The following is a 25515-nucleotide window of genomic DNA, read 5'->3' on the forward strand; positions in this document are numbered from 1 at the left end:
CTTGAATTAAAAAAGAAAAAAAAAAGGGGGGGGGGGAAAGAAGGAAAAAAAAGACCACACAGCGAAGATTGATTCAGAGGTCCTATCTCCACAATTCATCTCTGGCCACAAGGCACATATATCTCACTTAGAATAGGCTGGAGAGACTGAAAAGTGCCATTTAGAAGAGACACTCCATCCCTTGAACTAAATTATCAATAGTATTAAAGCCAGATACATTGTCTCTACCTCTCCACACTATTAGCAGCCCATTTCTTCCTCGCTACAGCTCATCATTCTCTGCCTACCAAAATGAAGTAACACCCAACCTGGAAGTGTGAACAGTTGGGGGACAGCTACCACAGCGGCAGCAGAGCTGCTCCGATTCATTCAAAATACTAAAACATCCACTATCTTTATTTGTTCTGCTTTAAGTTGGTTGGGGTTTTTTTTCCTCTGCAATTTAATAAATAGGGGTGTCATTTTGGGGTACATTTTTTGCCTCCCTCAGATTTGTACCCAACTCCACATAGGTGTCAGAACATGAACACGTCCAGAGACACTTACCTTCCTCCTCCCGACCAAGCACAAGCTCCTACACTTGTGAAAAGAAGTGCCCCAAGCCGCTAAAGTAAAACACACACCTTAACTATTCTCTTTGGCGCTGCACTGACAGAGAGAATGTCTTCATCTAGGCGTACTGGAATGCCACAGCAGACAGGGTTTTGCTGGTGGGAGGATGGGAGCTGCTGGACTCGCCCTTCCAACATATTCTGGGTAGCAGCAGGAACAGTTGCTCAGAAGCAGAAATTAAATGCTTCTACCTGACAGTAATACAAGGTGTTTTCAGAGGATTCCTCCACTATCTATCTTGCGGAACAATTACCAAAGCAGTTTAAAAGGAAGGACATTCACAACAGATGCAACCGTATCGTATTTTCTACTGTCTATAATCCAAAGAGTCTTTTCTTGCTGATCGGTTGCTTCGTTCACTTTGCTCACCTGTGCCCCACACTGAGGCCTTGTTCTAACTTCCTCTCTTCCAAGCACCAGTTTTTCCTTTACTCTCTGTTTCCTTCCCTTTTCCTTTGCTTTGCTTTCTAGGTTATCTCCTTGTTTTTCCCCTTCTTGCCTACCAGTGTCAAGAACGCATAAACGGAATAAAATGGAAAGCAACAACTGAAGGTTACTAAAAAAGAAAAGCAAGCAAAAAAAGAAATATATGTGGCATTAATTATACAGGTACACGTCTTCACTTTACGCGTTATATGCATTTTTCATATTCCTTCATCTGTTTAAATTATAAGCTTTTAGGAAAATAATTGCTTCTGTATAATTGCACCGCACGAATGCAGATGTAAGATAATGAGGATTTCAGAGTCAGCTGCAATATTAGGAAGGAGGGCCTTCTGACTATTTCTGATTAAACAGTTGGCAGGCTAGGCAGAGGCTCAGATTTAATATCCAGGCAAAAGGGCAACAGAAGCAGCAGGCAGCCGCATTCTCTTTCCTGGAAAGCGGGATACAGAGAGACAACTTATTCCAACAAGCTACAAGGAAAGAAAAAAAAATATTTGTACTGTTTGCTGTAGGAGAAAGGAATAAGTGATTTTGGAAGACTGCTGCAAAAAAGGGATTGAGATGAAAAAAAGAGAGGGTAGGCAGACATTTTCAGGAAACAGAAGCAGAAAACATTCTGCTAGGAGCAACAGGAACAAAGCATCTTCAATCTGATGTGCAGATACTGGTTAACGAAAAAATTTGCTTATGTGACTGGGACTAGAGATAACCAGTACTGAAGGATACAGAATTATTAGTTTCCATTTCCTGTCAAACAATTTAAGTTCTCCAAAACCCAGGCACAGAATATCAGAAATATGAACTCCACGATTAAAAAGATAAAAATCCTTTAAACTTGCATTATTAAAAGGTATCTCTTGCCAATGATGACATACTCCTATACCAAGCAAATCAAGAAATAATAAAGGAAAATAGTCACTGAAGTAAAATTGGGCAGCTATCTTGAATTCAAGAAACTAAGGACAAATTTAGAGTCTAAGATTTCAGCAAACAGACAAATCAATGATCTGGAAGATGCTATACTAACAAAGCTGCATTAGGGAACACAGTAAAAAGTCAGAACTGCAGTGCTGCATGGGCTGCTGAAGCACAAAGGGAAGCTGCAGCTCAAAATGGATGGCATGGGAAAAAAAAAAACCAGAAGAAATACGAGAACTGAAAAACGTCTTAAAAAAGGGAAATCTTACTCAATACATACAAAACTGACTAAAGTACAACAGAAGCACTTGAAATAAAGAACACAGCATTCTATTTCCCTCAACTCAAAGGAAAAAGAGAAAGTAACAAGAACAAAAATAAATGGTTAGTTTTGACAAGGAACAGTTTGCCAGCAAAAATTTCTAAGGTCCTATTGCAGACACTTAAGCTATTCCACTGCACTAACAGAGACTCTCAAAAAGGGGGGTGAACAAAAAGGTGTGAAAACTTGCACAGTCTGCAAAGTTATGCAAGGTAGTCAGATCTCAAATCGAGGGTAAAGAGCTGCAAAAAGATCTTACAATCTCTCATCTCAAAATGGAGATGAAAATTAATGTTGTTAAGTACAAAGTGATGCACACAGGGAAAATATTTTCACCTATGCATATACATGATGACAGACTCTAAATTAGCTTATACTACTCATGAGAAGGTATTAGTAGTCATCCTGGACAGAAACATTATGCAGTCCCTGCAACTGTAAAGAGAGACAGACACAACTTAAGAAGTTATTAAGAAAAGAATCGGTAACGAATCCAAATCTTCATTATGTATTACTCTTGTAGAACCCCGACATTTTGAATATTGTGTGTGGTTCTGGTCATCCTATCAATAAAGGAATACAACAGATCAGAAAAAAAAAAACCAAAAACCAAAAAACAACCAACAGACAGAACACAGAAATAGCTACGAACATAAAGAGCTTCCATATGAGAAAAGAGTAAGTCTTTTCCAAAGGAGGTAATTGAAGGGGGATTGAGATCTACAAGATCAAATACGGTGTGCATAAGTGGATGACTCTTAGCCTTTTCCAAGTAGGGAAAGCAAATCACGGGCTTAAATGTAAAATAAATCTGCTTTTTTTCACACAACAAATAATTAAACTATAAAACTCATTGCTGAAGTGTTGCACTGGACAAAAGTGAGTTCAAAACCAGATCAGCTAAATTCATCAAGGACACGTATACCACTGTCTGTTGAACACAGTGATCCAAAATACACTACGCTAAAGCTGTGACCGACGAAAGCAGGGAGAAAACACACAAGTAGCACTCTCCGCCTGTCTGGTTTACCACACGCCTCTGAAGATAACTGCTCCTGGCCGTTGCCGGAGACAGGACACCACAACAAAACACATTTTCACACCCGCCTGGAATGGCAGTTCTTTTGCAGATTTGACTGTGAAATTCCACAATGGACAATAAAAAAAAGCCCCATGATTATGAAAAAGAATGCAGGCTCACAGGAATTATACTGTTAGATAACAAGTTTTTAAGAATCTTCAGTCTTACCTCCATAACAGGAAGGCTAAGCTGAACTGTAACATTACATAAAAGGGCTGAAGTTTGATCTAAGTGATAAATTCATGTTCTCGACTCCACACAAGCCTAAGTGTTTCGTTCACTCGGTGAAGTGATCAAAGGTTTAAATGTGCATGAACATACTCTAGGAGATGAGACTGGTGTAAAGCAGAGAAAATCATGGAGGAGGATGAACCCTCCCCGCCTCTCAAGTAATGGAAGGAGAAAAAAAAAAACACAAATGAAATAAGGAACGAGCATAAGTGAACCAGAATAGAGGTCAGATACTGCAAGAGAAAAATGATGGTTAACTAAAACAGATTTAGCAAAACTGACCCAAAATAGTGCCTTAAATTGTAATGAAAAAAAGCATGTTTAATTTCAAATTAAGCGGGCTAAGTACATGCCTTTGTAGCCATTTCGTATTTTAAAGGGAATATTAAAATAATACACAGACTACCAAGTCCAAGAAGACAAGAAATGGGTAAATCTTTTTTCCTTTGATGACAAAGAGCCACCCCGAATGAGAGAAACATTTCAGACAACCACTTACAAGTATAGGGATTTGAATTTGCTAAAGCATGCAAGTCTAGCAGAAAAAAATTATGCAGTTTATGTTATCTTGGCTATTCATTTGGGGAATTAAACGTGCAACAATAAGTGCAATTTAGTTACGAAAAGGTCTGAAAGATAGAAGAGCAGACTTAAAAGAGGAAATAGAAATTCAAATTTTCAAGCACTGATTATGTGATAGGGACATACAGAGTTGTGTGAACAGCACAGTCAGCAAGAGAGAGCATTTACTCCAGTTGGATTTTCTGCTGGTACTAGATTTCTTTCCCAACCATCTTGGGTACTGATTACAGGAAATATCCAAATACATAGTGAATTTCTATTTAGCACAAGGTCTACCAAGCGCAGTATAAAACAAAAGCATGCAGTTTCCTTAAAACAAAGCGATACCACCACCATAAGGGAATGAGTTTTAGGATAAAATAATTACCAAAATCCCTCTCCTGTAAAACAATGCCTTTGAATACCAATGACTGGAGTGACATAAAAAAAGGAAAAACCTGACATAAACAAGAAAATGCAATAAACTCCAGGAATTTCTTTTCAAGAGGCAAACCACATGACAGAACTAGTTTTTCTCTAGTCAAAAAAAAGGGGATGATGCTTAGTATTTACTAAAAAGGTCAAAGAAAAAAAAAAGGTCTAGTTCATTAAGGACACAATCACTATGTTATTAAGGCCGTGGATTCAACAGAAACAAAACCTTTGTAAAGGCTTAAAAATAAGGAAATGCCTTTGAGCAAGGCAAACAGAAAAGATTTTGACAAGATATTAAATACCTATGCAACCTGGCAGGAAGAAGGGTGCAGCACAAATCCACTCCCGCAAACAACACAAAGACTTGTAATATTGGACAGAAATAAACCATTTGTCATTACTTGTAATAATCTGTGCAAGCCCTCATCATAACCAGAGCCCCACTGTGCATGACACTTCGGTAATACAGAACAAAGCGTTGGTGGATGGAAAGGGATGAAATAGGAACGGTGAGACTGAGCCAGCAGCGTTGGGCAGAGTCCATCACAGCAGCAGGCTAAGCATATCCAATTGTTCAGAAGAAATCCCAGACAAGGAGGGCTTTGAAGAAATGTGTGAAGGAAAACAAAGGTAAGTGTGCAGGGTTTTGAAAGTGAGGTGCTTCAATTAGGAAATGATAAAATTTGTCGGGATGCACTGATTGGAAGTAGATCTTAAGTTCTTGAAACTGAAAGAAGAAAAAGAAGCAGGATGAAGGCAGATAAAATAATGACAAGTAACTTACATTTGAGGCATAAGGAAAGAGGAAGTTGGCAGATGAATGTGAAAGAAGCAGGTACGCAAAAATGATAGTTTAGAAAAAAATAGTTTCTAACAGTATTCCAAATGGATGTTTACTCAAGAATACCAATTCCTAAATTAAGGTTGAAAGAGCTGCTCCTATTGCACAGTAAGGATAGGTGAAAAAGGTACAATGCTCATTTTACTGGAAAATGAACGACTTGTCTCTCTAGAAAAAGGGTAGCAAATAAAAATACTACTTAATACTGTTAAGGAGAGAATGATGAGAAGACGACAGCTCCTCCAGAAGGCCGCTGAAGCAGTAGTTGGCAGCAGAGCTATAATAAGCAGTAGCAAAGCGTACACAAATATTCCCGAGGTCACTGGTGGCTGCTGCTACCAACCCAGGAAAAGCAGCTGAAGAAGAGCAACAGCAGCAGGTCAAATGAATCCAAAAGAAGAGGTAAAGGTGCAACGCTTGCAGAAGGAGCAATGTCTGTGAGTCAGTACATCTCTCTTCAGTGATAAGCTGTCAAGTAACACATCAGTGTTAAAAAAAAAAAAAATGAAAAGAAGATACAAAGTCATGAACTACAGGAATAAATAATCAATCACAGTTGAGGAAAACAAAACAAATCAGTAACACAGATTGATGAAATTACCTCAGATACAGAAGAGGAGCTCTATGTAAAATAATGTTTGCTGGCCAAAAATCTAAGTTATTTCACTATTCAATAATCATCAGGAAAAAACCTACAAACCATAATGATATATGTGCTGCTTAAACTGCCCATTACAATAATAGCTACTTTTTATGAATTCTAAACTGAATTTATTCAAAAACATCTAGGGTCAGCAGGCTTGCCAGAGACACACAGCACAGGAAAACTTCGCATGAGCTAGCAGCAGTTTAGAAGTGGCAGCAAGTATAAATAGCAGCAGAAGTCCAAGGCCGGATGGCATTCCAGCTGGATATTACAAAGCCGCTGAGGTAGTGTCAGTAGTTTCCTTAAAGGACAGACTTAGTGTTGTTCTCCTGGGGAAAGCACTTCCTCCATCTAAGGATTAAGGAGCTGTGTGGTTCTGCCCAGATCTGAAGAGAAAAAAAACTAATGAAGATCTTTCGGGCTCAGAACACTGCTGAATCGTGGTGAAGGCAATAATATTATCTATTTGCAAGCCACATCTTCAGTTTTTATAAATCTTGATCAATCTATACGAAGATAAAAGGATGGTATGAGCCATAGACTACTAGAAATAAGTCACTGTGCAAGATCAAAAAGAAATGTAATTATTTTTTTATCTGAGGCAGAAATTGAAGTATACTGGCATTTCTGTTTTGTTTTTCATTAGTTTTACACAGGCACACCCTCTTCTCACTTCTTATTCCTCCATCTTCTGAAGGTTCTAGCCCAAAAGCAGAAGCATAAGTCAGCAGTAAAGTCTTCTTTGTTAGACAGCTTCAGAGACTCAGAACAGAAAACTCTTCTTTTGGCAATACCCTTGAAGCTATTTGTCCAGAAAACTGAATTTATTGGTAACTATTCAAAACTCCTTTTCCCCAGGAACTGCCTCTGCAAATTTCTGCTTGGAGAAATAGCACCATGTGGCATCACTAAAGAATCCTTATTCTCCCCAATGACAATATGTGACACTTCAAAGGAGGAATAATTAAATTTAAGTATAGGAATTAAGGCTGCATTAAAACCGTAAAATAGTTTTATGTACCTATAATGTGGGTATTGGAATTTTTCTAATCTAACCTAAACAATTTCCTAAAATTAGCACTAAAAAAAAAAAAGTTAGTTTTCTGGAAAGCACTGGTTATGCATTGTGTCAACCTTGAAATTTTACTGATTAAGTTTAACCTGAAGAGTTATTCCATCAGAAAACACTTAACGATTAAATCTAATAATGAATTTACATCTGGTACTAGTACATTCAAGTTAGGATCTTCAGCATTTTAACTTTCTACAAGAAAAGAGAAAGCTAACATCAGGTAAACACATAACAAAACATTTTTATTATCTTCTATGGTCCTGACTCTAAATGATACAAACTTTAAACATAGCTTCCTCCCATTACACCTATGCAGCTAAAACAGGTAACCTTGTATCAGCTCCCTAATCTCCCAATTTAATTAAGAACACCTGACAATTTAAACACATACTGTACTTTCGACTTTCAAAGCACCCTACAAATTTGTCTTAATGGTCACAAAATAAGTGGTTTTAAAGCCTGCTTTACAGAATAATTAACTGACTTGACAAAGGCCACTTAGGGAAGTTTTGACAGTGCAAGCACAAAGTCTGAAAGCTCACAGCTCTCAAACCCGAACTCAAGTACATGAAGTTGCCTTTCCCTCCCATCCACACCCCTCCTTTTTTTTTTTTTTTGTCCCCCTTTTAAGTTTCACATTGAGCAGCAGTGTCCTTTAGAGAAAGTCTCCATTTCAGAGATTCATGCCAGGACACCCTCCTCCCTTCTCCCCTCCCTTAGTAGTAAGTCTTTTATGACACTGGACAGTCTCCTTTAATCATCAATAACTTTCTGAAACTTAGCAAGTGCGAGTTCTCAGTAAGAATAAAGGAGTCAGAGGTGCAAGAAAAGCTGCAATTAACAGCGGTATAGTGCAAAGTACCAACAAACCCACATTTTGGGAAACGATAAGCCATGAGAAAAATACAAACATACAGCTGAGTTAGAACTAAGGGACCTAAGCGTAAATCAAAAGAAAACATGCAAGGAGATAGAAACAGGAAAAAAAAAAATCTTGACTAAGTGAAGATTGCACAATCAGTGTTTAAGAATCTTTAATATTTTCCCCAAAAGAAGGAAAAGCTTCGGACACAGACAATTAGATGGCCGAGTTAAGCGCGTCTATGCTACATTGGTTATGCAGCCAGGCCTCAGGAAGAAATACACAATCCATTTTTCCCACTGGTAGCTCAGGTAGTGACAAACAGGGCAGCTGCAGCATGCAGAGCCCTGGGTGAGCTTTGCTACCCACCACCGTCTTTGCACCTTGAGTACAGTTGATTTTTTTTTTTCCTAAGTCCTACGCTGTTATGTCTACTCCTACCAACAGTTCAGCAAGTCTGAAGACAATTGAAGCAGATCTGCATGATTAAAGTCAGACCCTGAGCACTGCTAGAATTTCTCAAAAGAAACTGCAGCTATTTTAGTCCTTTCAGCTGAAGAGAAACACCGGCTTTAGGTTACTCCAGCTGGCAAATCAGGCCAGAGGAGGGGAGAGAGCGTCCAGTCCCTAGCACTTCTAGATCATGGAATAATAATAGTAAAAAAAAAAAACCCCCTACCTTTTCATATGTCTAGGTAACTAGATAGCTGCACTTCACGTCAGTAACAAATACTGCAAAGCTATATATATTTGAGAACCACCTTAGACAAATTTTAACATGTACCTTTTATTGAATTTACTTGTTTGTGTAATTAGTAATATTGCTCTGGAAAAACTTTCTATCTGAAGTCACAGTCTTGACTAGTCCACTCACTTCCAGACTATTTTAAGACATCAGACTGTACTTGCGCAACCTGCTGCCCCTCCTCCTTTTCCCAGCTGGAGCATTTCCCCTGTATCAGTACTGACACAAAGAGTCAAGAAAGCTGGTCCAGCCAAAAAACAGCGTGATAAAAATGGGGGACTGAGGGTGGGGAAGAATTTGCTGGCCAGATCAGGTGCCTGGCTTAGTTCCGTCACAGTGCAGTAGTGCTGGCAGAAGGGGAGGTGTGGGGGAGAAGAACAGCTTCTAACAACCCTGACTTAGCCTAGATGAAATTACAACCATATTTCAGCTTCACAACAGACTCCTCAGTGGAGCAGAAGTGGTTTACAAGGGACACTCTTCCCTCTTTTGTACTTTTAACAGCAAAGGAGCCTTGACCTTTTGCTATGTTCCCACCTCACTCTACCCTCATCTTATTCCACTTCCCCCAGCCCCACATCTTTCCCCTAATTTACCCCACTGTGACACAAAGCAAACAAGGACTGCTATCACAGTAAAAATGGGAATTTCATTAAGTTCAGGGGGGGAAATCTGAAAAAAGAGTTTTAGTTGCAGCGAGGAGTGGGATAAGACTATGAAAACCATCACTACTGTGAGATGGTTTTTGGAACCTTCAAAGGGCCCTTTGAGGAAGACGATTATTTTTGGTAACTCCCTACACGAGGGCTAATCCACAGCCAGTCTCTGCCCTAAATCCAGGCTGTGCTAGTTTGGCCACTTGCTTCATTTCCTGCTCCTACCTCCCCTCCTGGCTCAACGCTGTGGCAGGAACACGCTGTTGAGAGCAACTAACACCAGAATTCCCCATCCCCATATTCCCCAAACAAGTTGGTGCCCACATCTCCAGCTACACACCTTCTCAACATGGCTCAAGCCACTTACGCTTGCCCATAGCTTTAGCAATACAAGACTGCTGTTAAATGCTAATTGCTTACTAATGAAAACTAATCATCATGCAATTAAACTTTAATCACTAAGCAGCTGGCTGAGATCCAATCCGTAACAATGAAGGTTCATTAATAACTTTTTTTCCAAAGTGCTCTACCCGTGAAGACTACCCTATACTTCACACAGAGCCCAGCTAAGTGTATGAAATTGTTTGAAAAATATTTTCTCTGCCAAGAAAGAAAGAAAGACTACCCAGAGCACAACAGCATAAGCGTAGCATAGTTTAGATTAGCTGAAAAGGATGGATTTAAGATTCAGGGAAGCCAAACTCCATTCCTAGCTACTTCCATAACCTCAGGCAAAGTGTGTAGCACAGACAGAACCTCTTTTCTCCAATTCTTGCCTCTGCAGAATAACATTCTTCAAGGAAAAAGAAAAAAAAGTTTTAATTTTGCTGTAGTTTCCAAAATGAATACTCATCATACTTCAGTTTTATTTTTACTCATCTTTCTAAGTCTAGGGAAATTAATCTAACCTCTTTCAGAACATATTTCTCTAATTAAAAAAAAATATAATGGGTTATATAACTCGGTTTATAATGGGCAGATAAATGAAAATTTACTTTCAAAAGAAAAAAAGTTTAAAAACTGCCTGTTTTAATATTGTATTTGTTTTTTAAGAATCTCACACCACCACCAGTGTCTCAGTTTTACCTGCATCATTGTTACCTCAGTCTGGCTACTGCACAAAGCACTATGCTTATGAATGTGGTTTGCATTGCACCGTTTGAAGAGCTTTCTTTTATTATGAATGGTAGAACATTGGTCTAGTTGAAGCATTATTTTTGCTTATTCAGTGATCAAAGGATTCAGAATAACGTTTATTTTAAAATAACATGGAAAAACTGTCTTTTTTATTTTATTTAAAGAGTCTTACAAAAGATAAAATGTAATTCTAGTAATCCATGCGATATTATATAACAGAAAGTCATGAATCCTTACCTCCAGAAATTAACCTCTTACCAAACTGAACAAGCAAATAAAGATTAAGTAATAATTTTTTTCCAAAATCAGAGAAAGTACTTTTAAGGTTTGCATTTTTGCCTAGTTGTAATCAAACATAGGCCATCTTAAACACAGAGATGTGGAGAAGAATAAACCCCTGAAGTTCTCGAATGTCCTTCAACGCTTATTTGTTAGTAGCATTCTTCTAACGACGTTGAGCTCAAGTGACTAACATCTGGAATTAGTCTAAGTTAAGAAAGCTAGTTCAGTTTAAGTTAACAAAACACAAACAGCACAACCACCCTCCTCCCCAATTTTGGGGAATCTTTACAATCTTTTTCCCAGCACAGCTTAAAAGGATTCAAGCTAAAACGACACATAAATGGATTGTATTCACTCGCTATTGAGAATTTAGCAAGAGTTTGGCATCTCTACAGTAACAAGCAACTTAAATCTTACAAAAAGGACTGTGTGAGCTTGTGGATAGCCAAACAAAAAGCTCTAAAGCTTTGTTTAGAAATCTCCTGCACAGAGAAGGCCCCATTCACATTTGGAAGAGCTTCTTAGAAATTAAAGTTACTTAAATGTATTTTTAAATGAAAACTGTACATAGATTTTGAGGATCCCTGATGCTTTATAGAAAGGCCACAACTGTGGAATTAGCAAGCTCCTTTTTACATACAAGTTTCCAGTGCTCCTGGCTACAACTAATGTAAGTGGTTAAACATCCTATTCTTTCCCAACGCTCTATTGTCAGTAAATCTGTTTTCTGCTTTCCTCACTCCGCATGCTAGACAAACAGTAAAATATAAAACCACAGGCAAGCTCAGACATAATGCCTGTACTTTGGGATAAACTAATGACAAAGGAGTCTGCTAATAAAGATGCACAGAAATTACTTCCCCTTCATCTCTCTGCCCCCATACAAAAGGTTGATACTGGAGAACTCTTCTCTTTTCCCAATACCATCTTTATGTTTGAGACTTCCACTAAACTGCATTTCCTGCCATCTACAATCCAGGATCACCAATATGCTGCACCAGTTTTACCTGATTTCTATTCACAATAAAGCCAAGAAAAGCCAGTTTCATTTCACAAATGTAAATTAATGGCTTTCTATCACTCAAGATACTGAAATATATGCATCAGAAATGTAGATGTGGACTCTGTCTGCTCACCTTTTTGGCATTTGAGGCTTGTGATACCAACATACAGAGCTGCTGTGAGCTACAAAGTGCTGTAGCACTAGTCATTCACACTTCTAGGTCCCTACCAGAGGAAGGCAATGAACTGAGACACAACAGGGGCTCCTACCAGGTTCTCATCTCTGTGGCGGCATGCTCTTACAGACCAGGAGTCATGACAGCACACAGAGTTTCAGTAGCGCAGCAGATGGCAATGCCTTTCTGAGAAAACTGAATCTGAAGTTCATTATTCAGCCTGTCTTTCAGAATTTCTTCTCCACCCAAAAATTCATGCTTCCTTATTTTTGTAACACTGCAGAAGAATATTACAGACGCTACCATTTCCTGAGGAATGAAAGCGAATGTTACGCTAATTGTACTAAGGACTGTTCTCAAGAAAGAGTGAGCGCATTTCCAGCTCAGGCAACGAGGTGTTTGGACACAGTCCGTCAATAAAAAAAAAAAAATCAACTACTTTATGGGTAATTGTAGAAGGTGCCTTGAGATACTGTAGCACTCCTTGCTTGAGGGGTTAAAGCATACTAAAAGCTGTTGCCCGAGATAAAATTATTCTCAATACACCCTTTTTTTCAGCCACTGCTAACCGGCAGGTCTTAAATTCATTACTGGTTTCCCTTTCCCCACAGTGAAAAATTAACAAGCTCCAGTGTGGCTTCTTCCTACTCTGGAAATTCTTCCCTACTTTTACAGATCTGGGTGTAAGAAACACAGGTTTTCCTTCCTGTGTTTGTCAGGCATGTGGTCTTTGAAGCAGCAGATTATTATTTCAACTGAACCCTGACCTGATGCAGAACTTCACTTGAGGGGCTTTTTGGAGAGGGGAAAAAAAAAAAAAAGAAGAAAAAAAAAAGTCAAGTTCTGCCATTTTTCTATCTAAAAGGGATGATAATGAATAAAAAGGTCAGCCCTCACCTCCCAGCACTTAGAAACAGTAGCCCTGTGGGCCTAAAACACTTTCAAGCAGTGGTGTCACCTGGGCACAATTTTGTGTTATGGCTAACTTGATCTAATGGTTATAACTACCAGCGGAAAGGGCCCTCCCCGTCAGACACAGCAAACATGGTTCAGAGAGTAAGCAGACTTAGATGGCTGATCTGGCACAAAGATCCCCCACTCCAGACCAGTCTTCTGATGGATTAGCTAGCTAAAAATCAACCCACTGTGCAAACACAGAGTTGGTAGGTCCAGCACAAGGGAAACAGTGGGAGCAAGCAGCTTGCAAAGAGGATAAATTAGGATCGCCCCTCTTGAGAGCAACTCACTCCTAGCCTGGCTTAGGGATAACAAAGCACACCTGTGCCAAATGAGACATGCAGAATAAACTGACACCTTCAGACTCATGGTGCTACACTACTCAGCTTTCTGGGGCTAGAAACTGTTTTGCTTTGTTTTGCCAGAGGTACTTAACCTTCCACAATTTTCTCAGTTCTGAGTCCCTAGCTTAGGCATTTGATTAGCCACACAGTTAGGAACCTTTTAAGAGCAATTACTTACAGCATGTAGGAGCATTTTTGTTAGGCTTTGATTTCCCAAATCTGAGAATATAAATAGCTTAATTCCTAGTGATCCCTCTAGGCACCTTTCTTTACCCAATTTACAGCTAGGATCCAGAGTGGTAGAGGTAAACAAGAGAAAAGGTTCTACGAAAGCAACAGAATGAACAAAATATTATAGATAAGCAATCCTTATTTCCTCTATAGTACAGATTTTCACAGATAAGATACTCTGGAAGATCAACTAGCAGGAGTCTTCAGTGGTCAAGGACAGCTTTTGTGTGCGAAATCATAAGTTGTTCTTTGTGAAATCTGGATAGCATACGTAAACCTGCCTCCAGCCCTACAAACTAACAAAGGCACACTCAACATGAGCCAGAAGGCTGCCACTGCGTAACAGTAATGGAAAATTCAAATATTTAAGTATCAATCTACATAGACAGAGACATGCATTTAGGTTCCGAACTTCTGTGAGCCCGCATGTAGTTTTTTTAAGAACTTTCTCCAAAGTCAGTCTGACCTTCTGAACTGGCTTGTTAACAGTCTTAAAGCAGGTAGATTTCTCCTCTTCAGGTAAGCAGCAGGCTCTGAAAGATAATCCAAGGAGTCTCAGACAGACAAAATTCCAGATTGGTGAGAGAAAGCCCAGAATCTTTCTGTTATACTGTGGATGATGGGCAGATTTTACCCTTCACTGCTTGCTACTCTGAAGTTCTCCTGACTGAAACCCAAGATGATCCTTTCAATAAGGAGCAACAAAGGAAACAGGTGCCAAGGACTTCTTTCCATGTATAAGGATTAAAAGATTTTTTAAGCTGGGAACGAAGCAGAGATTGATAAGAAAAGCATTAAAATTCTCTAGACCTTTTAAAAGAAATTTTTAAAAGGATGATAAACAAGTTTTTCTTTCACAGAGTGCTGCCAGCAGAAGCAAGAGCTAGATTTACCTTCAGCAAGGTCAATTCTGACGGGGGAGAGAAAGGGGAAAGAAAAAAACCAAAACACTAAAACCCCCAGAAGTAGTAACTGTGCTAGGCCAGAGCCTCTGCCTCGGAAAAAAATGTTTTATAAAAAAATTTCCAAGAAACAGCATACCACTTCCTAGTGAACAGCTTTTTAGAAAACAACAGTAGAACTATATTCTTGGATTCTGCAACTCAACCTAACACAAAGAATGTTCTTTGCATTGTTCTTCTCTTCACTTACAGCTTCTTAAATTTAATACTGAGAATAAAGACCATCAATTCTTTTGAACATTAAATCTGCTGACAACTACCAAAGTGACTTCATAATTTTGCTAGTTTCAAAGGTAACCAAGATTTCCACTTGCATGAAAATGAGTTTCTCATGAATAGGAAAACAATGAGAAGATAAACAAGGTAGGAAATTGTTTCCTTAAAGGTATTTACAGCAAACTGCATACATCTGTTAGTTTTCCAAATCTATAAATACAAAGAAATGGTTGACATGACTGTAAGAAGAGAGACCAAAAAGTTTCTAGAGGAAGAATACGGATATATTTTCGAACTTGCTGCTGGAATACCTGCTGTAAGATTCCTAGTATCATAACGCAAAGGATCTTATGCCAAATCACTTATAATCTGCTTTACCTAGTCCAAAACGTGGCCACCTTCAATATTTCAAAGAAAGCATTCCATAGGCAACAGTATCATCCAGCAGTAGGGAGATGGCATTTTTTCAGTTCAGGATTTCATTAGCCTTGGAGCAAAAAATGTCCAACTGCAAGGCGGCCAATTAGCACCCTTACTATGGTTTAACAAGCAGTTTAAGAGAGAAGACAGACTACTTGGCAGGTAGGTCTATCTGCTGGGGTATCTACTTTGAACCTCAAAATAAGGAGGAAGGATTAAGCCATTCTGCATCTGAAGCAGCCCAATTCAACTGATCAGCTATTCACATTCTCAGAATCAAGAACACCTCTAGAGTGGCCAGAGCAAGAGGAACACCTTTTTGCCTTTGAAAAAGGCATATTCTAGCACTTTGGAAACCAACTGGATTGCTGTTTAGAAGATAATATATTCACACCATTTTCAGTCTAGGGTGAAATGAGACTTTAAGGAAAGCTCAAAGCTCAGGAGAGTCACTTCACAGCTCGATAAACCTTTTTAAAATAATACCTTATAATCTCAAATTCTTCTAAAGCATCCGGTACAAGTTGATCTTTGAGCAACCTCACATAAGTTCTAAGCTTTCCTTGGGATTGAATACAGGGCTGTTCCCAAAAAACTGCAGTAGGACAGACATTTATTCATATAAGGAAAAGAAAACTTAACATAGCAAGAAGAATGCTTCACATTCCTTCCTGATTCTGGAAGGTGAACAAGAAACAGGTGTTTGGAAAAAAAAATAATCTATAATAAAGCTTCCATGTGAGGAAAAACAGCTGAGTTTGTGTGAGAAGAAATGCAGGGTAGGTTACTTATGCCACTACCTCTACATCATGGTTTGATGGTTTATGGCCTTTGACTAGAAGTTCAAGTTTTTTGTTTCTATACTAGGACGCTGTATAAGCAACATCAACAGAGCCAGATCTCTAAAGAAAGCATTTAAACTCATTTAATGGTATGGATTCAGTTTAAATTTGGCGTACATTTGCCTTCTGTGGATATTACAAACAGTTTACATAGATTTTGAATTATGGCAGTATTTCACTTGCACAGAATGTATTACATACATTAATTATTCACTTCCAGGCTCACAACCCTTCATATGCCATAAACTAATGTCTTTCCTTACCCTAGACCAAATTTAGGACCTATATTCCTGGTATGCTTGTGTACACATCTGTCTACTCTCTCCTGCTAGCAAGCAGCTACATGGTTTGCACATCTGCTTTTCCAGGACACTAGCACTGATGAACTGCATGTCAGAGGGAACAAAAACAAAATGCACTTGCAAAGCAAGGAAAAGCTAAAGAGCATATGCAACAAGCCCGGGAAATCAGCTGTCTGAGCCAGAAGGCTATCCTCAGGCAGCAGGGCAAAAGAGTCTAGTTCAACAGAGCGTTTCCACTGCCTGGGGATGGCTCCTGGCAGGTACACCTCTGAATACCCCGACTGCCATCTTTGCGTTGCACATAACCCTCTCCTAACTGAAGGGGGGAGGATATACTGCTTCCACTGAAGAATACAGCACTACAGTTTGCTAAAAGAGGATAAAAAGGTTGAGGAAAAAAAAATGCTAGGAGAAAACCTATTCCATTATTTGTGACAGAGGTGAAAGAGAAAGGTGGATTATTCTTACCGACCTAACGCAGAAGAGCCCAGCATTCAGCTAGGACACCTGTTACTGTGTTTGTAGAAGATGTAACAAAACAAAGCACACACAAGAAAACGGTCCCTGCCTCTGAAAGTTCACAGTCTCATAACTAGATTAAAAACGGCCTCAGACAGAACAGTGGAGAGCACTGAAAGGCTACATATTACTTCTCATACACAGAAAGTAAGCAGTATTTCTTACAGCCTTAAATAGGAAGGATTAGGAAGAAATAATTTTAAAATCAAATGAGGAGATTATGAATCTGAGTGACAAGAAAACCAGAACAAGATGGCAGACGATGGATTAAGGATGATGTAGACTAAAGTCCACGTTCTGAAGTAAGAGTCTAAGAACTCACCGTGAACTCAAGAACAATTTTTAAGTTTGTGGCAGAAGAACACGAACCTGGAGCAAAAAGGAAGCTCTAAAAGACTCTGGAAAAAAGTGACCAGGTTACTAAAAACTACCCAAAAACACAGTATGCCAAGATAAAGGGAAGAAAAGCACAAGCAGAACTTCAGTGAACCCCCCACAAAAAGCTGGGAGCAATGAACAACAGCCTCTACAAAAAAATAGTGGAAAGAAAGGTGGTAATCAAAAGAGGACACAGACTGGAAACAACGTTGGAACAACACTTCAAGAGCAGCACAGCTGATAGTGACAAATGCAGCTGACAGGGAAAGCAAAATGAAGTACTGGATCTGAACCTTAGCTAGGAAGAGATCACCGTAAACACTCATTACAATTGTAGTAGAGCACAATTGAAGCCACAGTGGAGGACAAGAGCCCCGGACAATGCAATCAAAGAATCTGAAGATGAAAAAAGGGAAAGGAAATTAAGAGGTAGTAGCAAAGGCAAGAGAGGCCACAAGCATTTTGTACACTTCTTTTTTAAAAAAAATAGGAAACCCTCATATCTACAGGTACCATGAGGGAAAAGAAAAGCTAGGAGTTGAGCAAGTGATTAAAGGAAAGAGGTAGACAGAAAGGATACAAGGCTCAAGGGAGATAAGGGGATGTTCCTGTATGGTGCCATAAGGGCAGATGGAAGGGTTAAGAAGAGGAGGAAAAAAAAATTCTATCTGTGACAAGGAGATGATTCTAACAGTTGGAGGTAAGTGATAAAGGGTAGGCCAACATGTATACAGTCAGAAAGTCATCAAGATGCCACGCAGAGAAAGAACTAGATGTCAAACAACATGCAAAACCCATATAAAAATGCTGTGGATAATGTGCTACTATTTGTCAAGTTTGATTAGAGCCTACCAGCGTAACATGCTTCTGCCCAGATGACCCCCTTTGCAGGTACAGGAACACAAAAAAGATTGCTGGAGGTCAGCTCAAGTGGTTCAAGAACACACAGAAAAGGCATTTGCTATTAGGAGAATAAGGATCATAAATGAAAGACCCACCCTGAAAACAGGAAAAAGGGAAAATCAGGCTGGTCTGATCGAAATTCAAAATACCGGGCAACTACAAGACATATGAAAGCACGGCCACGTTGCAAGTAGGATCCAAACAGCGGTGAAGATCCCGAAAGAAACCTTGCAATTATCAGAGATAAGAAATTCAGCAGTTGCAACAGAATAAGCATGCAGGCACGGCTCGATGAAAACCAAATGAAATTAACTGACTTTGTTTAATGAGAGGCTAGAAAAAAAAGAATGCAGGCCAAATCAAGTTAGGGCAAAGAAGCATGTAATTACTGTCAAAGAACAGTGAGTGAAAATGCAGAACAAGCCAGGAATGAAACCTGAAGAGAAAAGCTCACGGGGAGGAAACGAGCACACTGTATGTTACAGTAGAGAGCAAAGAGAAGATAAAAACTGGATTCCAACACTGTTTAGAAAAGGAAGAATTTGAAGGCACCAGGAAAAAGTAGTCTAGTGCTTCTTCCATGGTCTGGCCCAGGACAGAAAGCATAACGCAAAAGGGTAGCCATAATAAAGGGATGCAGCATATTGCTGATGGCAAAGAAAGCTACATTAACTGTGGTTTTAAAGTGTCAGCTTACGTCTTCAAAAATCAAGAATAGCAAGTGTCTCCATCCACAACCAGATGGTTGTAAATAAAGTTCTCCCTTTGTGCCTCTTTTAATTTTACATATTTCTTCTCACGCATTGTATACTCGCACTTTGGAGCAAGTCAGTTATCACTATGACTTGTGGTATAATTTGTACTGAATTCATCAATACTAAACCCACCCACGTTTCACTTAAAGCTTACAGACCTCTGTGTGATTTGACTCTATCCACCTTATTTTGTAAGGACTGCAAATTCTCCTACAGTTGTGTAATATGTATTACAGGCACAGAACAACTTAGGTTGGAAGGGACCCCTGCTGAAAGCAGAGTGAACTTTGAAGCTAGATCCAGAGATTCAGCTTCAGAGGTTAAGTGCACTGCTTAGGGCCTTGCTCGCTCACATTTGAGCATCTCCAAGAACAGATATTTCACAGCTTCTCTGTTGTTCCCCCCTCCCTCAATCCAATGTTTGACCACCCTTCACTGTGAATTTTTTCGCTTAATATCAAACTGGAATTTTCTCTGTTGCAATTTGTGTCTGCTGCCACTTGTCCTTTCACTGTATGACTCCAAGAAGAGCCCTAGAGAATATTAGATATCTAAAAGAACACAATAAGAAGGAGAAAAAAGATCACTGTAGTGATGAGAGAGTCTTTGGACATTCAGAACTTTTAGTAGGTAATAAGCATCCAGCTTTTTTGATGCCTGAAAAGTCTGTCTGATCAGGTGTGGCAGAGATCTAAATAAGGCCATCAAAAGGACATCACTGGAGATTTAAGATGAAATATGATTGCTTAAGACGAGAGAACAAGAAAAAATGGTATTCCAAGTGGTATACATATTACAAATGAAAACAAGTCATTTTGTATAGCAAGGTTAGGTACTCACCATCTCTCTTGCAATCTCCACAGCTTCCTGCAGCCCATAGAGCCTGCCACAGACCAGGTAGATCCCATTGGCCCAGAGAATACAACCCTCATGGACCCAAAATTCATTGCTGTCAAGAGGTAGTTCAGGAATTTGTAACTCCAGCTCAGTGCCACCTTCTGAAGTGGGCATAGAGGGTTTTGAGTCCAAAGGAGTCTTTTCACCACCACTGCCACTGTCAGTGGTTGCTTTTTTACAAGAAGCTCCCCTTGAAAGTGACCGAGAGGCTCCACTACAGTCCTCAGAGCGGTGCCGCCTCTTAAACCGGGGATGAGCAGCTAGGCTTCTTTGTTCCTTCTGTTGTTGCTGTTCCTCCTCCTCTTCTGTATCTGTCTTAGAACCATTAGAAGCACTTTTGTGCCGTACCTTGACCTTGCTCTGCATTTCTGTGGCCCTCTTTGGAGGCGGGTTCTTGGGCAAGGTGGCTGCATAATCCTGGGGGTAGAAAGGACCAAAGAGGTCACCCATATTACGATAGCTGGCCCATTTGCCACACAGGCAGCAAACCAGATGCCCTAAGACAGAAGACTCTGTTACTACAGGGCCCTGCAGCATGAAAGTTGAGGTCGGCAGCACTTTGCTCTCCGCATTGCTAGGAGGGGGTGTTGAAGACCTCTGTCCTTTCCGACCCCTCACCAATTTGTTCTGCTCCTCTTCCTCCGCATTAATGATTGTGCACACAGCGCCTAATTCACACTTGTTTACCACATGAATATAAGGGAAAAAGGACTTATTCTTGGAGTCAGTTTTATCTACAGACTGAGTAGCATATTTAAGCTTGATCTCTGGTTCTTGAGGCTCCACAATTGGAGCAGCCCGTCTAGGCTTCCGCTTCCGTGGCTGTGCTGCAGGTTTTCGCCTCTCCCTCCTTTGCCTCTTCGGCTTTGGCTCACCCCCACCTACCCCTTCTGAAGACTGGGAAGGTACCGGTGGGGGTGGTGGGGGAGGTGGCAGTTGCTGCTGCTGTTGCTGCTGCTGTTGCTGCTGCTGCTTTTTCTGCTTGTTCACGCTCCCAATTGGCCTCCCCTTTTTCTTTCCAGAGGGAAAATATCCCTTTGGAGGGAAACCATCTGGCTTGGGTGAAATGTTTGTCACATCTCCATCTTTTTCCTCAGACTTTGGATTTGGTTCAGAAGTAAACACACTGGAAGGGGAAATTGTTTTTGAGTCGGAAAAGGTCAGAGTTCCAGCTCCGCTTACAGATCCATCAGACCTTCCCTGACCACCTGACTTCTGAGGTGGTGGTGGTGCTGCGCTGGATCCTGCTCCTTCTTTACCAACACTGGCAGTTTCAGGGACCTCTTTCTTTGTTTTATCATCCTCACTGCTTTGCCACTCTTCTGAAGATCTTGGAAGAGTTATTTCAGCAGTTGTATCCTGGCTTGCTGGCCCGACTTGATCTGACATCTCTCCTTTTCTCTTCTCAGCCTCTGGTCCATGTCCAGCCACATTTCCTCCTTCAGGTCCACTTTTAAGGGACAGGATGTCATCGAGAGTGACGGTATCTGCACCAGTTTCAGCACTGTTGGCAGAAACACTTCTCCTAATATTGGGAGATGTAATTTTTTGAACAATAGCTTCCAGTTTTAATCCTCGCCCCTTTCTTGGGGGCAATATTTTGGTCTTAGCCGGACTTGTGAGGGAAACAGCAGGGCAATTCCTATTATCAGGACTTGGCAGGTCCTTGAAGGAATCTCCCTTTCCAACTGACTTGCCAACATCTTGGCTTTGAGATGAATGGGCATAGGAGTTGTATGTTTTATCAGCTCCTTCTTTTGCTGAAGTCATCAGTCGCCCTTTATCTTCACTGCCACTGTTCTTCATATCTTGTGGCTGTCTTTTGGTAGGGATAGGCGAGATGAAAGAACGGACTCTCCTCCTCATAATTAATGGATTTTGAGGAGACTGGTCTTCCTGGCCAGGGAGCCTGAGCATGGCATTACTAGGCTTGGGCAAATCTGTAGATTCTTCCCGACGATGTCCATCGCTTTCTTGAGCGCAAAATCTTTTTTGGTTGGCTGCTCCGAGAGGGCCACTGCTTTTGGCAGGAGATGTTTGCCGAGAGAGGTCCCAACCAGACTCGTGATGCTGCAACTTCTGGTTGCTGTGTTTCAGTTCAGTGCATTTGCTCTGAGTACTGTCACTCCCCATAACACAGCGCCCAGCGTCCTGGCTTCCAGTATCGTGGTAAGAGCTACCTTGAAGGTACATCATTCCATCCTTGTCATTTTTTAAGGGACTTCTTACTCTTTCCAGAAACTGCTGTTGTCTCGGGCTCTTCCTTGCTCCTTCCTGCCTGTGCTGAGCTGCAGCAATCACACCCTGAGCAGTGCTGCTTGCCCAATCTTTGTATTCTTCTTGCTGTTGCTGGTATATCTGTCTCTTGTAATGATACTGGGAATTTAAACTCTGGTTAGGGTCACCAAAAGCATGAGGCCTAGCATTTGTGTGATATGCTGAAGCTAAAGACGGGCCTTCTGAATTCTGAGGGTAAGCAGAATGCAAGGAACCCCTGTTAACTCTTTCAGATAGTGTCATGTGTGGGTTCATGTGATGCAGGTCTGCCCCTGGGCCTCTGCTTCTGCCTGGTGACATTTTCAGCTTATCAGCAAGATCCTGAAATTGAGAAGGTGATTTACCCCTGCTGCTTCCAGTTCTGCCAGGTCCTCGTCTCATCTGTGTTGATCTGCTGTCCTGCTGGGGAATGTAGTCTGGAGCAGCATCGGAGACTGCAGCTCCAGGGCTAGCGTTGCCTCGGAAAGATTCATGCTTGATGCCAGCAGGATGACAATGGTCTCCCGTTTTTTTATTATTGAGACTAGCTGAGCTCTTTGACTGTTCAAAATCTTCTTCTTTTATTTGCCCACTGTGAGCTTTCATCTTTGTTTCCATGGATACTAAACCACCAGGGAGTATTACTGACTGGCTCAAGCCAGGGGCAAGACGTTCACTCCTTCCACTTCTGGCCTCAGGACCCATATGCCCCATTGGGTGAGGGCCAGGATCTCTGACAAGTTGCCTTAATGGAGATATGTCACAGATCACTGATCTCCTCTCTGAGAGCGCTCCCCCTTCATGGGCAGAAGACTGAGACTCCACATCAAACTTTCTAGCAATAGGGTAATCAGCTAGATTTATCTGCTTCATGTCAGGAGCTGCGCTGCTAGACTTCCTATCCCAGGGACCCCAGTGAGGGCCTTCCAGGAGAGACCCCATGCTTTTATTTAAGAGGCCCCTATTGGTCAATTCATTGGTTTGACTAATTAAGATATTGGGCCTCATGGCTCCCTCCAAACTCCCAGCCATCCCAGAATGCTCCTGTGCGTTCCTTGAATACCTCCTGTCTGGATGATGGTGGTACCCCTGCAAGACCTCCTGTAGGAGGCTAGGAAACTTCTCATTCCGACCTTTGCGCTCACTGTGCCCCGGAAAATCCCCTTTTTCTTGACCAGAAGGATACTGTGGAAAGCCACCAATATTTCTCTGTATACCAGCTGCTATATTATCCTTGTAACTGTATCTTAAACTACCGGGAGATTTGGAAGGTTCTGTTCTTGCAGGAAAATTTGGCCCAACAACTGCATGACCAGACTGGCTGTTCCCCTCTCCATTATGGTTAGTGTTATCTCCGCTTTTGCTCCCTTTACTTCCTCCTTGATTTTCTGGCTGTGTCCCTACATGCCCAGTTTCTTTTGCTCCACTAGCACTAGCAGGTGCCTGAGCGGCTGTGGAAGCATCATCTTGTGCAGGTTTATCTTGGGCACCTGACTTTTCTACTCTTCCTGTCATGGCTTCCCGGGAGACAATCACCCCAACTGCCTTTTCATTCACTTTTGGAGCATTTTCCACAGCCACCACTGCTTCCTTTCCATCAGGGGAGGCCACATCCTCCCTAGCTGCAGGGCTGCTGCTGAGTTTTGATGGCTCATTCTGAGCGCCTTGTGCTGGTGAGGAGTTGGATCTCTCTAAGTTACCCCCTTTGTAAGTGGTATCTGAGCTGGTGCTCTGGCCGCTCAGTTGTCTCACCCTTTCCCCATGATCCTCTGAACTACTGGAACAGCCACCATCAAGGGACTCTGCCAGGGGAGATTTGAGTTGCTCCTCTGCCTGGGAGGAGCCTTCTGAGTTGGTGCAGCTGTCGGCCTTCTTTGAAGAGGACGACCTTTTGGAACTTTTTTTCTGAGGTGCCAAGGCATCCGAGAGCAACATGTGCTGAACTGTGTTGGGCAGATTGGCTACTTGAGAACTTAGAGCACTCAGGCTGCTCAGCCCTGGATCTGTGAGCCTTTTTTCCTGCAGTCCTTCCAGCCCAAATCCCTTAAACCCCCCTGCATGAGCATTGGGGCTTGGCATCATAGATGGTGTAGGACTAAGCTGAGGCATCATCTGTAGGATTCGGTTTCTAGAACCCATGGACATGTTGCCTTGCCCACACTGGAGATTTTCTCCACCTGGCATGAGTGGAGAAGGGGTAGAGCTGCAGCTTGGAGACTGAACCACAGATGCAGCAGGAGATGGATTAGAGATTGGACTGAAGTTTTGGTGGAACTGCATCGGTGACCTTACGGGAACTTCAGTCTGGCTGTACTGTCCCACTTGACTTTGAAGAGAGAGCTTGGTGGCAGCATTTGAATACTGCATTACGTGCTGAGGTGGGTGCTGTTGCTGCTGCCCCTGCTGCCCGCTTTGGGGCAGCTTAGACTGCTCAAAGCTTTTCATTGGTTGCGTCTGAAAGCTGTAGTTTGACTGAGTCCCATATGCCTGTGCATTGGAACCCACAGCATGGCCTTCATACTGCGACCCAGAATTCACACTGTAGCTTCCATCATAATTCTGTCCTGACTGGCCAAAACGCTGTGGGGAGGGGAAAGAGGAAGAGGACGACGACGAAGGTGGCTGATAGTGTTGGCTGAACTGACCCACTCGTAACTGGTACCCAGAAGCAGAGGAAGGCAGGGTGGATGGACGTTGCATTGGCTGCAAGTGTGAGGTGCTAGAAGCAGACTGGCTGGAAGCCTGGGGTAAAGGCTGATGAGATTGATAGATCTGCTGTCTCAGCTGCTGCACCTGCTGCTGCTGGCTAGAAGCCTGCTGCTGATACTGGGCACTCCCTGGAGAAAAAGGACCAGTATAATCCTGTTGATAGTGGGATACACCCCCAAGGGTCGAGTGCTGTGTTTGAAACTGGCCCACATGTCCCTCACTCCCATACTGACTCCCAAAGCTACTCCCTTGAGGGGGCCCATAGCTCTGTACTGGTCCAGAAGGCCTGCGCTGAGGTGGCTGCTGCCCTCCTGACGCCACTGTATCTTTGTTGGCAGCCATATAGTAAAACTCTCCTGCTTCTTTTCTGAAACCTTGGTAGCTCTGATGGCCAGAGCTCTCACCAGGCATTGCTGTAGAGGCTCCTGTTGCTCCACGACGTCCACTGCCAGCACCTCCTCCAAAGCTCTGGAACATCTGGGCCTGCTGGCGGGGGCTGAACTCTTCCAGTCGGGATGAACCGTGCACTTCCTGCGGGTAGCTCTGCTGGTTTCCGTGGTAACTACTTTGCTCCCGAAAGGACTGCATGCTGTTCAGCAGCAGAGCGGCAGCTCGAAAGCCCTCCTGAAGGGTGAGAAAAAGAAAGAGGGGAAAAAAAAAAGGTATAGCATCCGTATCTCCCAGTCAACCCAATATCACTGCTCAATTTCACTGTTTCAATAGCAATTAAAATTTAGTATTTGTCTCCTACTTTCTGGTACTTCAATGTGTATCCCATCTCCTTGCAACTTTCCAACC

At 41.7% G+C, this 25515-nt stretch overlaps 1 protein-coding gene across 6 annotated transcripts in view; it reads right to left on the minus strand.

The window, feature by feature from the left end:
* The window catches only part of TCF20 (transcription factor 20), a 130130-nt gene that overhangs the window by 19099 nt on the left and 85516 nt on the right, over window positions 1–25515 (minus strand). For all 6 annotated transcript variants that reach the window (XM_054191052.1, XM_054191042.1, XM_054191062.1 and 3 more), the window contains one exon: window positions 19696–25341. In XM_054191052.1, coding sequence (XP_054047027.1) covers window positions 19696–25305 — 5610 coding nt within the window. In that variant the 5' untranslated portion in view covers window positions 25306–25341. Of the gene's footprint in view, window positions 1–19695; window positions 25342–25515 lie in introns of those variants that run through there.

This window comes from Rissa tridactyla, chromosome 1 (assembly GCF_028500815.1).
Source record: "Rissa tridactyla isolate bRisTri1 chromosome 1, bRisTri1.patW.cur.20221130, whole genome shotgun sequence".
Lineage (NCBI taxonomy): Eukaryota > Metazoa > Chordata > Aves > Charadriiformes > Laridae > Rissa > Rissa tridactyla.